The sequence below is a fragment of the Harpia harpyja genome, chromosome 21, assembly GCF_026419915.1.
Source record: "Harpia harpyja isolate bHarHar1 chromosome 21, bHarHar1 primary haplotype, whole genome shotgun sequence".
Lineage (NCBI taxonomy): Eukaryota > Metazoa > Chordata > Aves > Accipitriformes > Accipitridae > Harpia > Harpia harpyja.
Window position 1 is genome coordinate 231,981 of NC_068960.1, and position 12,700 is coordinate 244,680.

At 39.6% G+C, this 12,700-nt stretch overlaps 2 protein-coding genes across 8 annotated transcripts in view; both read right to left on the reverse strand.

Moving 5' to 3' along the window:
- LOC128134664 (BTB/POZ domain-containing protein KCTD5) overlaps positions 1-4,070 on the reverse strand; it is a 39,331-nt gene extending 35,261 nt beyond the window's left edge. For 2 of the 4 annotated variants that reach the window (XR_008232804.1, XM_052772675.1), the window contains exon 1: positions 3,590-4,070. Coding sequence is in view for 3 of the 4 variants with exons in the window: in XM_052772675.1 (XP_052628635.1) it covers positions 3,590-3,832 (243 nt within the window). In the remaining variant the exon portion in view is untranslated. The remainder of the gene's footprint in view (positions 1-3,589) is intronic. The other 2 variants (XM_052772676.1, XM_052772677.1) reach the window with 2 other exon arrangements.
- Positions 4,071-4,175: 105 nt separating this feature from the next.
- The window catches only part of PDPK1 (3-phosphoinositide dependent protein kinase 1), a 36,599-nt gene continuing 28,074 nt past the window's right edge, over positions 4,176-12,700 (reverse strand). For all 4 annotated transcript variants that reach the window (XM_052772351.1, XM_052772348.1, XM_052772350.1 and 1 more), the window contains 5 exons: positions 12,249-12,422; positions 11,580-11,797; positions 10,871-10,928; positions 9,805-9,957; positions 4,176-9,240 (listed from right to left, as the gene is read on the reverse strand). In XM_052772351.1, coding sequence (XP_052628311.1) covers positions 9,133-9,240; positions 9,805-9,957; positions 10,871-10,928; positions 11,580-11,797; positions 12,249-12,422 — 711 coding nt within the window. In that variant the 3' untranslated portion in view covers positions 4,176-9,132. The remainder of the gene's footprint in view (positions 9,241-9,804; positions 9,958-10,870; positions 10,929-11,579; positions 11,798-12,248; positions 12,423-12,700) is intronic.

Genomic DNA, 12,700 nt, shown 5'->3' on the forward strand with positions numbered 1-12,700 from the left:
GCTTATACGTGTGTTCTCATCTGAGATAAGCATTTCTTACGCCTTCATTTTCTAAAGATTCTGATTTGGCAATCTTGCAAAGCAAAAAAGAATGTGAACTAAACTTTTTTCTTCAAAGATATATTTACTGGTATACAAGGTAATTTCATTATTGGCTCTTCTGCTTGGTCTTGCTTCTAGATGTGCAATCTGCCGCCCTCCCTTTTGTCAGTTGGGACAACATTAGAGCGTTCCACAAGCCAGATTAACTCACTGAAGTTATAAAAAAAACATACCTCCTCCTCCATTTTTGCTGAGTTACATACTTATCAAATGGAACATTATCAGAGGAATATGAAATGCGCCTATGAACTATAAAACATGTTTTGCATTATAAGCACAATTCAGTATTAATCTGTTGAAAATACATCTAAAATTTCACAAAGTGAGTTACTGAAGTGCATCCCAGACAAATTCCCCATACTGGAAACATGATATACCTTGTTAAGGCTAGATTTTTCATAGTTCTTTCAAACAGAGGGCTGTGGCTATCAATTTTGATAATCTCATCTGCTGGCTCATCCCTCAGGATTCTCCCCGCCCCACCTCCCCCACATCCTCATCTGGTGGTAGGCACAAGTATGTCTGGGATGGGTCTAACAGGCATCAGCCTACATATAAGCTCGAATACACATTCTCTCTCACTTTAAAGTTTAAAACTAGGTGTTTAAAACCCATGTGACTTTTAGGAAGAATACACAATGGAATCAAACCCAGGGAATTATGGGTCAAAGACCAGCTCCAATGCTCCAGGCTTTTAAGAGGGCAGTATCTTTACCTATTAGCTGCACCTTGTAAGAACTACTGTTTTATGAGCACAAAATTGTGCTGCATAGTAGTCATTGTAAATAATCTTTACTGTATGATTAACAAAAATATATTAACTCAGTATCTGGTTACAGCTCATAACAGGACTCCAAAGAGTAAAACCATGAGGGAAAAAACAAATCTATTACTATCAGATTTTGATTTACATATATGTGGCAAAGGAGAAGAACCAGAGTCCAGGATGATAACACAAATATTACCAATTATTCCCATGAATTATCTGTGCTCATCATTTAAAGGCATCTGATATTTCAAAACTAAGCCATACATTATATTGATGTGCTCTTGTATCAAGACAGTACACTCACAAACTGGTGAGACGTCAGGGACGGATTTTTTTTCTCTTGAAAGGACATCTATGATATCTTATCATTCAGAGGAAAAAAAAGGAACTGTTTGGATTATGTTTTGCTGTTTACAGGAGATGAAAAAATCTAAAGATTCCAAATCAAATCCTTGGAAGAAAGGCTCTATGTGTTTAAGTAATCTTAGGTACTGTAATTAATACACTATGATGGGTAATCTAAGAGGTAGGCCACTTCTGCAAAATCCAAGATGACAGTTGACTGCAGGCTCTGAATGGTTGAAGTGAAAATCAATGACTACATATGATCAAGACAACAGGACATGAAACTCTGTCAAACATCCTGAAAAGAAGACCATAGTGCATATTTAACCAGGAAAGGCTTTGCTTTTTGTACATCAAATTGAAGACATCCAGCTTCACAAGCCGAGACAATGCATCTCTGAATAACAAGATTTTCTCTAAATCCAGTTTTTCCTCAACAATCTGTAGTTCCCTCTATACCTACTGCTTGCCTCACGTTACTGATTTGCACAATAATCTGTTAAAGATAACTATACCAGCTACTATTTTATAAAAAAGGCTACTCACAATAACAGGACAATGCAATTTGTTTGCATCTTGCTAAAGTGGTTTCCATTAGACTTCTACACTAGCAAAAAAGGATGACAGTAATATCTAAGCAGCTTAAATAATGTATAGGCATGTTCCTTGTAAGCAAAGGATATCCTTCTATAGCTGTGACTGCAGCTAGCTTTAAGTTGTCACGTACGCTATTGACAACTATAACTACATAAGTCTAAAAACGTGAACAAATTCATCAAGTCTCTCCATATCCTACCAAACAGCTAAATAACCATAGCATAAATTTATGATTTGCTTCTACAACCCAAAAACGTAAGCACAGTAAAAAAGAAAATGTTTAGATTAGTAGCCTCAAGAAATGTTACAAGACAGCAACACCTCACTGATTGTGCTTGTGAAAGATGACTGATTTCATCAATTGGTGAAAAAAGGCAGCCAAATACCGTAGTTAGAACTAAAGCATTTCTTCTAAAAATGTGACTTCTCTCTCTTTCCCTGATGGCATTGAGAGATAGCAAATGAGCACCTTTTTGCAGTGGAACACAAGACAGGTGCCTTAATTATTAAGTGTGCCTTATCTTTTATTTAAGAAACCTTAGAAGAAAGGTTTCCTGTTCCATCCCAAGTAAAGACAGTTTCTGACCTATAAGCATGCCACTGACATTTTTAAATTTATTTTTGTCAGTTTAAGCTAATCCTCTCCAAAAAACCCCAAACCAAACCAAAGACAACAAAATACAATCCCCACGTGGCCATACTTTAACATATTTTTTCTCTAACTCTGGAACACTACTCAGGTTCTGTTCCCTACCTTCTTAAACATTTAAACATCCTTTCTGGAAGATATGCATGAGAAAATTGATAAATTTACTACTAGTCTCACTGGGAAAAAAAAAAAGGAATGAAAAATTGACATATAAAAATCAACTCTTTATTTTCAACCTGTTGGTTATATATTCAAGGGTTATAAGCTGTTCCCTTCTTTTCCCTAAGCGTGCTGTACTGGAAGTCCATTTCTGTCCATTATGCTCCAAAATCTTTCAGAGCCAGCACTCTATACGAAGACTTTACATCCATTACTACATACCACTCCATAAATAAAATCTTAATCAGTAACTTTTCTTTCCCTACTAAAAACGAGTCAGAACGAATACCCAAATATTATCACCCACCATTTGCAGTCCGTGCAGAGTAAGTAATATTTTACTCAAACAATTGCTGAAACGTGTAATACTATGGCTAAGTGATAGAGGTTATTACCAGAAGTAGTTTGATCTGGTTCTTCAACAAGAGGGTGATGACAGTGCAGAAATAACACGGCATCAGTGCAGGCTGACACCCCATTAAAACGCTAAAACTAACCCGGTCGGACAACGTAAAAACGTATACGAAGGACCCTGCCCTCCCTCTGCTGGATTTATAAGCCGTGGCGTTACTCACGAACCCCCTCGCTTCGCACGAAATCAGCCCACCCTCACCCTCAACTAAAGCCCCTGACGTACACGCACTCGCGAAGCAACACAACCCCCGAGAGACTCCCCCGACGGCGGCGGAACCTGCCGCCGCTCCTGCAGCCTCTCACCGCAGCATCGAGCCCCGCGCTCCCCTTCGGCTCTGCCTTACCGCCAGCGGCAACGCCGCCCGCCCCGCCCCGCAGCAAGGCCCGGCAGCACACCGAGCCCCGGCAGCGCCGGCTCCCAGGCGGGACCGAGGCACCCGCCGCAACGGCGCGGCGGGGGGGGGGGGGGGGGGGGGGGGGGGGGGGGCGGCGCGAAGAGGGGGCCCGGCGGAGCGCGCCCGCGGGGGCAGCGGCGCGGCGGGGCCCGCGCTCACCTTGTCCGAGTCCAGGTCGGGGTCGGCCTGGCACAGGCGGAAGAGGAAGGACTTGGGGTCCCTGCAGAGCGTCTGCCGAGTGGTCAGGAAGCAGGTGCCCCCCACGTTCAGCCGGACCCACTTGCCGGGCACCGCGCCGGGCGGCGGCGCTGAGCTGCACCGGCGGCAGGGCCCGCCCGGGCCTCCCAGGCCGAGGCCGCCGATCGGATGAACCGGCAAATCGCAGTGGTTCTCCGCCGCCATCCTCGCCGCCGTAAGGGCCCGCCCCAGCCACAGGTCCTCGGGTGCACCTCCCACCGGAAGCGTCCCGCTCGGAACCGCTTCCCTTCCCCCTTCTCGCCCGGCGCCTGCACTGGAGCAGCCTCGTCCGCCGGGGCCGTTCACGACGACGCGATGACGGGCAGCCGCGCCCGAGCGGCGAACGACGGCCTCAGCGGGCGGCCCGGGGCGGCCCGCCCGCCGCGCCAAGGCCGCGGCCCCGGAAGCGGCGCGCGTGCGTGCGACAGCGCCGCCGCTGGGCCGGAGGTCCTGCCCCCCCCCCCCCCCCCCCCCCCCCCGCGACGGAAGGAAGAGGCGGAGGCCGGGCCAGGACCCTACATGCCTTTATTACAGACTACCAAGCATAAGTGAAATCCGTCATCCAGTCACTAACTACACATCTACAGCACAGAGATCTGTCGAGAGGAGAATAAACAGTCATTAAATTATGAGATATGATTAAATCATCGACCAATAGAAAATTTATATAATAAAGCCAGAAAAAAGGTGTAAAATATAGTTTACAATAATTATTCACATTCAAGGCTGTACATCAATACATACAACACCATGGCCCCGAACATGAATTCAATCCAAATAATTCATATATTAGAATTTAAATAACACAGACTGAACTAGAGGCCAACAAGAGCCAGCAAATAACCTTAGAAGAATAAAAATACAAAAGTGTGTATCTTATATCATTGCATTATTTGCTTCTGTTTTCACAAGTTCTTGGAGAAGGGGAGATTCTTTTGTGGTGCTTGTTGAGGGGGTTGGGGATTTTTTTTGTTGTTTGGTTTGGTTGTGGGGTTTTTGGTTTTTTTTTCTTTGTTTGTTTTTGTTGGTTTTTTTTTTTCTTTTATCTGTACATCACAGTTACAGCTACAAACCAGGTAGAGAATATTACGCACATAACTGACTGCCACCAACCTGAAAACAGCTAGCATACAACTATCAAAACTGATTATGGTTCCTGGTTCCTATTTTTCTCTTTTGTCAGATATAGTAATTGCAAGTTCTGCTACAATTTAGAACATATGCCACATCCAGTCAGAGTTAGTACATGGTCATAGGAAGCTTTGTCAAATGACAACCATCTACATTCACTACCATGCTGACAGACAGTCCAGGTTATTGGGTGCTTAAGAACCCCTCCAATTGTTTACGGTATGAAAGTCATATTTCTTCTAAGAAAGAGGAAACATTTTTAAATTACCAGTGTTAACTGAAAGCATACCATGTTGGGTCAGAGAATTACTTGTCTGTAAGCTCACTTGATCAGCTGATGGACTATCTGTGTCATGAAGCTTTGCAGGAGCACTTCTGTTTGATTAATTAAACTATTTGCATAAAATATTACAGGCATTCACCAAAATTTCAGGTATAAATACCACACCTATTCATGTAATTCACTAGTAGAAAGAATGATCACAATCCACAGACGGCATCTTTAGGCAACTATTAATACACAAGTTCTCTCCTCAGCAAGGTGTTGAAAATCAAATGTTTTGTCCACAGGCCAAATGAAGTAATTGTGTTGACTTTACTAAATAATTCAAAAGAAACTGTTAAATGTACATGTGGGAAATCCTCAGGATTATTCCAAGTTCCCAGCACAAAATGTAATTATATCAAGCACATTAAATTAAACATCTTGAACTATGAAAATGGATTACAATTATCACATCTTTGTTTCAACCTACAGAGTTTTTTTCTGGGCTTATATATAGCAGATACTTCACAACTAAATCACATCAGAAGGAGAAAAGTAAGTGGAGCACAGTACTACCTGATAGTTTGAGGTGCTCACCATCTAAGTGCTTAGCAAATGAGATCTTGATAGGTAATATCAGTCTGCTCACAATGCCTCACCATCACATCTGAAGCAAGTCTTCCTTAGTTTAAGTCCTTCTCAAAACTGGACTTTAAGGCCAACAGTAATAAACTCATCTCTCCAGCTTATCAAAGTAGTTTTAAACTTCCTGTGAGTGGGCTGGACACTAAATAGAACATTGCAATTCAAAAATCCTTTCTTAAGCTCCACCCCACAGAAAACAGATGCAATAAACACCTTCCTGAAGTTCAAAGCCCAAGCAAAACAAAATTACAACATTACTGACCAGATTCTTTATAAATGATTGGCAATTGTTCAAAATGCAAAAGATGGAATGAATCAATCATTAGATTTGGTTTTCAGTAGGTTTGCAGTGAGGAATCTGAAGAAGAGTCTTCAAGTGCCTAACAACCCTTTTTGCGCTTTGAAGACCTCGGATAAAGAGCAGAGAAATTAACTGGCTTATCTGCAGCTCTGAAGAATCTCCCTTGTACATTTCATTCCATAAACTCCCATAAACCACAGGAGTGATATTCAGGACAAAGATCTGAAGCTACCCCATTTCAGGTGTAAGCATTTAAAATAGGAACCAGCCCTTCATAGTATGCAGCACCTGCCAATACACATTTAAGTGGACAAACTGGTGAAACATACTTAAATCTGCATGATTGCTTTGTCTTGCCTCACTCTATTCTTTTGCCATCTTTCAAAACCACAGATTTCACTTACAGTCCAAGACAGACAAATACCTCTCCCAGAAAAGTTCTACTCCCTTCCCAAAAAAGCAGCAGCTAAGGAAGATTTGATTTGGAACACTGAAGTTCTAAGGGGAGGGATGCCTGTAAGAGGTGCTCACAGTTTTCTAATGACAGCATTGTCAAAAGAGAAAAGGAATACTAGAATGCAGACATCAGCCTTCCAGACACCTTCTTGATAGCTTACTGCTATCAAGATTTCTTTGGCTGAAAGTTTTTGGTGGGCAAGATGGAAGTCTACCAAGAAAGGATTTTCAAGGTGTGAAAAAGCAGAGTAATTACTTTGTTATGGCAAAATGACTACAAGTCTAAATATTACAGAAAACATGTTTACGCATTCCTAGATTTCCACCTAGTGAACAAGCCAATGGAGATCACTCCATCTCCTAATGAAGCTAAGGTATTCACTATCAGCAGAACAACTTTGCCAGACTTTTTATGTGAGGCCAAGTTTTGTCACACTGAACAGCAGTGGCACCGTGAATTTCCATCACCGCGAAACTCTCCTGTATAAAGTTGGGAATACATCTACATCTCTAAACCAAAGACTAAATCCAAAAGCAGTAAGGTTGCCTCCAGAGGATCCAACATACAGCTGGAATTAGACAGTCGGAGAACAAATGGATAGCACTACAAACTTACAATACACATCATCTTGGTTAGAATGGTAAATCCAGGATTAATAGAGGCACAGACAGGAGGTGTACTGTGCTATTCAAATTTCAGTGACAAGGAGTGAGTGTACCTTGTATGTGATGAAAATTCTCACAGTGCAAAGGGAATGGTGGTCTCTCTCTCTCTCATCTCAGCCATTTACAGGACACCTTAGCTCCCTTAACACCAGGCACTGTAAGCCAGTGATTTACTTTTGTCAAGTCTGTGTACATTGTGGGATAACAGAAGACTACAAGAATGTAGTCTCTCCAAAAGAAAAGGCAACTGCATTCTCTTCTTTAAAGACTGAAAGGTAGCGGAAAAGCTGCACTGTCATCAAGTTCAACCACATAACAGTTTTTAAAGAGATCAATAATAAATCTCCTTCACCCTGTACAACAACAAAATATCCAACATTCATCTGTTTTCTGAGAAATCCTGATAAGCCACTGCTTTTACAACACTGCTTCTAGAACAGTAGCCCATGAGTTTTTTCAGCATTGCAGTGGAACATTTCTTTCTTTGGTGGAAGGAAAAGCACATCATAGTATGAGACCTCAAAATGCTAAGAGATTGTATGCGTAGAAGGTGAATAAATAGGTGTGATGTTTATACTGCTTTTAAAAAAAGGGAAGGAATGCCTTTGTCCAGACCTAGGTCATTCCTCTCTGCAAGGTTCAGGAACACAGGCATGTTGAAAATAACATTAGGGAAGTTGTTTTTAGCACATAGAAAGTTATATCTTTGCAATGTTACAAGAAATGTTTGACCACAAGAAAGCCTTAATTTGAAGAGGATAAAGGAGATCGATATGAAAAATATTTTCATTTTATAGATATGCCTTATGTACCATATATTTTCCCCTTTGTATCAGTATTTTCCTTTGAATTTTTAACCATATTACTTTATGGATCTAATATTTCAATTGCTTGAATTTTTTCAGAGTTGCTAAATATTTAGCCAAGGACCAAAAATAGTATTATTTGTACATCTCATTACACAATGAGACAAAAAAAGTCAAGTAATCAATTGTACAAAGCTTTCACACTTCCTTCTCTACCCAGGTAAATAGGTTGGCCCCACTAAAATGCACAATACATGCACACCCTGGAAAGAAAGCTTCTAGCCCTCATCTCCTGAAAAGGTGAAAAACTATTTACTACTTCAATAGTGACATTTTTTCCCCCATACTAACTAGTTAATTTTTTAGTTAGCATTAGTTAAAAGCATGCTGGTAAGTTTACTGTCCCTTGATTAAATACATATATGATTCATATTAAAATTTAAATTGAATGTTTAAAATCTTATATGCTTCAGAAGCCAACATTTCAATTTTAGAAAACTTTCAGTGCCGTGTTCAGCATTTTACTCTCTCAAAACCTGTATCATTGGAGCCTGTCTGCCAGACACATACATCTGACTCATTCACATAATTACTAAAGTACCACATAAATCCTGCAACCAGAACTATATTAGGAATTACAAAAGGGTGCAACTGACCTGGCTACAAATGCCATATACCAATAAGCTGGGGGACTGTGAGGAAAGGAAAACAAAGAGGTGGTGCTTAGGAGAGGCATATAAAAGCTCCCTGATGAAATACAATTTAATGATAATCTGAAAGTCACAGAAAACCCCAGCCCTATAAAATGCAAGGCTGGTACATGATTTGGCATGTGTGCGTGTGGATTGGTTTTAACTCATCTTAAGTGAAGCTGGTAACACAAGGTCTATCCACTAGCCTGCAGCAGAAATTGAGCTGAAGTGCACAAAAGCAAGATCTTCACTGCAATGATATGCATGTGGAAGCCTCAACAGAAGCACAAAGAACAAGCAAAGCGACCCTGAATTCCATTAGGTTTTTGCTTTTCTTTTTTTTTCTTTCTTTAAAAAAAAAAAAAACCAAAACAAAACAGAACATTTCAGACATATGCTTCCCCTTGAGATGGTAATAGGTGGGTTGAAAAGATTCCTCTGATCGGCTGCACACGGAGTTCTAGCAGCAAGTAGGGAAACTGGGAAATTTTGGATGAGCATTACTATTTAGCAGCATTCTGGTGGTATCTGTGCCGCCAAACTTCATGTATCTTTTTGCACCATTTATGAGCATTCCCACTTGGGTCCATCAGGTAGTATGTCCTGTTTGGCTATAAGTAAACAACATTTTAATGAGTATTCCAAACACAGTTTAACCAAAGCAGTAATTATTCTGCACCTACCAATAAAATAATTATTCAGAATCAGTTCATAAACTTCCCAAAGGTTAAATCCAATTACAGTTATATAACATTACATATTACTGAATAACCATACATCTGGCATCTCAGTATTGTTTAAGCAGTCAACTGACAATATATTGTTGGTACACTCCCTGTAATCCATTATATAAAAATAGGGCTAAATTTTAAAAGTTCTTAAGAACTTACTTCAAATCCCCAAATCTACTTATAGTTTATTTACACACAAATAATAAAAAATACACTTGTATTTTTGTGGGAGATGTGTATGTCAGAGTTTTTGTTGTTGTTGTTTTGGTTTGTTTTTCAGGAAGGGTTGGTGGTGGTGTTTTGTTTTTGTTCTTTTTTAAATTAAGGCTATCAACACTTGTATTTAAGGAATTGTATTTTGTCTGGAAAAATTTCTTTGTTAACAACTTACAATAATTGTCCAAGGATCTTAGTGCAACTTTTAAGGAAATTAAAGTCACTTACTGTGTGAACAAAAAATGTCTTAAAATTCTTGGCTTCTGGCCGCAACTCTAAAGACCATGGAATTTCTCCTTTTAGAACTTTGTTGACAGGATCCACATAATACAGGTGGGGCCCCTCTGTGAGCAGCAATTGGCGCCGACGTGCAAACAATCCCTAACAAGAAAAGCAGAAGCAGCAATGCAAAAAAAGCATGAGGGGGGAGGGAAACGTAAATGTGTAGATCTCTGAATTTAAAAACAGAGGTAGAATTAAAACAGCTCAGTGATAGGATAGTATGTTTGCATTTGGGGGACTTTTTTTTGTTTTCCTTTTGCTTTACCTATTTGACTTCACTCCTTTTTTAGGAGGTTACAATGCATTCCTACTACATGGCAAAACACAAGTACTATTTTAAGAAAACATCTTCAAGTTCTAACAAAACATAAAATAACTAGCTGTACTGAGTGAAGCAAAATTTATTTGTCAAAGACTCCAGCACAGAAATCAATACTCATGATTTTGTGGAGAAAATTAGGAACAAGCAGGTAGTAACTTAGATGAAAGAGAACCTACATTCCTGTAAAGCTGACACAGACTATCATTGCTCATCTGTAGCATGTTAAACTTAAAAATCTGTTCTAATGTCAGCTCTGCCTCTCAGCATACAGGCAATAGTTGGATCCAGGAAAAACACCACAGTTAAGGACACTATGGGCTTTATTTTATTTTCCAATATTTGTGGCTCAATCCACATGCAGGCAATGCATCAAGACAAAGCGTTTAGTGGGCTATATCAGATTGGGAGGAGGAGGAGGGGGACCAAAAACTCATTTACTACTCTCTCAAAATGAAAGCATCAATAGCACATTTACTTTTAGCCTTTTCAAAAATCAAGGGCACACCACTAAATTAAGAAAAAACAATCTATTCACAAGAAAATGCTGCATTTTAGAAAATAAACAAAACAATTTTACACTTGCAAGTAAGTTAAACAAGGAAGCTCTAAAACCAGTTCCTTATCTATGCTGCAACTGTGCAAAAATGCGACAGCTGAATCTTGTTACAGGGAACTAAGAAAAGCCCTTACCTTTCTTTTGTCCACTGGACCCATTTTTAGGATTAAGTTGTTTTCTACAAACTGATGCCTTAAAAAAAAAAGAAAAGTAACTATTACTCCAGAAGTAATTCTTCCACAGAAACAGCTTTTTACTATTCTTATCAAGCAATTTTCCATGTCTCTCCCTAGTGTCTCCTTTTCTTCCAAAGTCCTGAACAACTTTACTAGATGAGTTTTGGACTCTTCCTCATTCCAAGACAAAGAGTTTTTTCTAAAATCTGACAGGGAGGGGAAGGAAAAAAAAAAAAAATCGCAAATGAGAAACCTCTCTCAAAAGTGAAGAGAAATGCTAATAAGTACATGGTCTAGAGGTATTTTGGTTAGATATCAACCAAATATTACCATTCAAAGAAACCCCAACAACTTATGGCAACTGTAAGAAAGAAGGAACTTTTTCTAGTTCTAGGACTCTGTGGAGTCCTAGCACTGGTATAGCGTCATTTCTGCTTATCTTACAAACATACTCCACAACAACTTCCAGACCTTGTAAATTTTAGAAATGGAGTATTAGGTTTTCGCTGCTATTGCTTTAAATATAGAAGTCAAGAAAAATCTAGTTGCTAATTGTTTGCTTGAAGAGATTAAGACTGACAAATATTAATTTGAATCAAAATAACTTATTTTTCTGGATTCCTTACTGCTGTGCAAGTAACAGATCAGCTATATTCAAAGATCTTACCAAGGATTTCCACCAGCTTGTTTTGCCAGAAGTAACCTCTTTTCATCTTCAGAAAACTGTAAGTCCAGCTCAAAGGAATTGTTGTCAAGATCATGAATATACTGTTCAATATTTCCTCCTGATGTCTGTGGTGTACTTGTCTCTGGGGCAGACAGTGAATGGGAAGAGGCAGAACCAGAAACTTGCATGCAACCAAACTGACTCAGGAGATTGTCATACTACAGGAGGAAACATAATGAAGTAAAGAAATTTCTATGATTAAAAAAAGCTTATTTTGCACTAACTGTGGCTTTTAATTTAAGCATGCTTTTGTTTATCATGCTTTGGGCAAAAAGACAGCCTACTCTCTATAGATTAAGGGGCACTTATCCAAAAAAGTTCGCTTGGTCAAAAGCAAGCCAACCAGTATTTTTTCCAAACTCTCACTTCATCAAAAAAAAACAAAAACAAAAAAAAAACACAAACCCCAACCCTCCCCCCCCAAAACACCTGACTAGTTCAAATTTTAACCAGCTAACCAACAATTTTATATTAGGTTCTTAATAATTGAGCCTTCATTAAAATATAACTAATCAGTAGTTTCAATAAAAATATTTAATATGCAATAATTATGCTTTAATGAAAGTCTCGGGCAGCATCAGAGCTGAATAGAGCAATAGACAAACATACATTTCCGTAACAGTCTTCATCATCCTCTGACATAGCAGGTAAATACGCTGTAAGTTTTGGGGGTGTCTGAAGATGTAGGTTCTCCCACACAATGGATTCAAAGAAGGGGTGAGCCTTAAGAGGTCCGTATCCTCCCATTTCTTCACAACCTAATCGGTTAGTAGCATCTAGAACCTGAGCAAATTACAGTTAAGTTAACACACATAAAATAATGACAAGGAAAGGGCGAGCACCATTCACATTTGCATAGCAGCATGCGAAAACTTAAAATCAGTTGGTCTCACTGACCTAAGCATACATATCTAGAATATAAGGAGACTGCTTATAATACAAGATGTTATTTGCCAATATGTCTCAGCAGCAACATTTTTACATTACACCAGCTCACAGATCTAGAGAAAGGAGCACTTCTTTGGATCCACACAATTTTTTGGCTTTGTTTCTTCATAAAG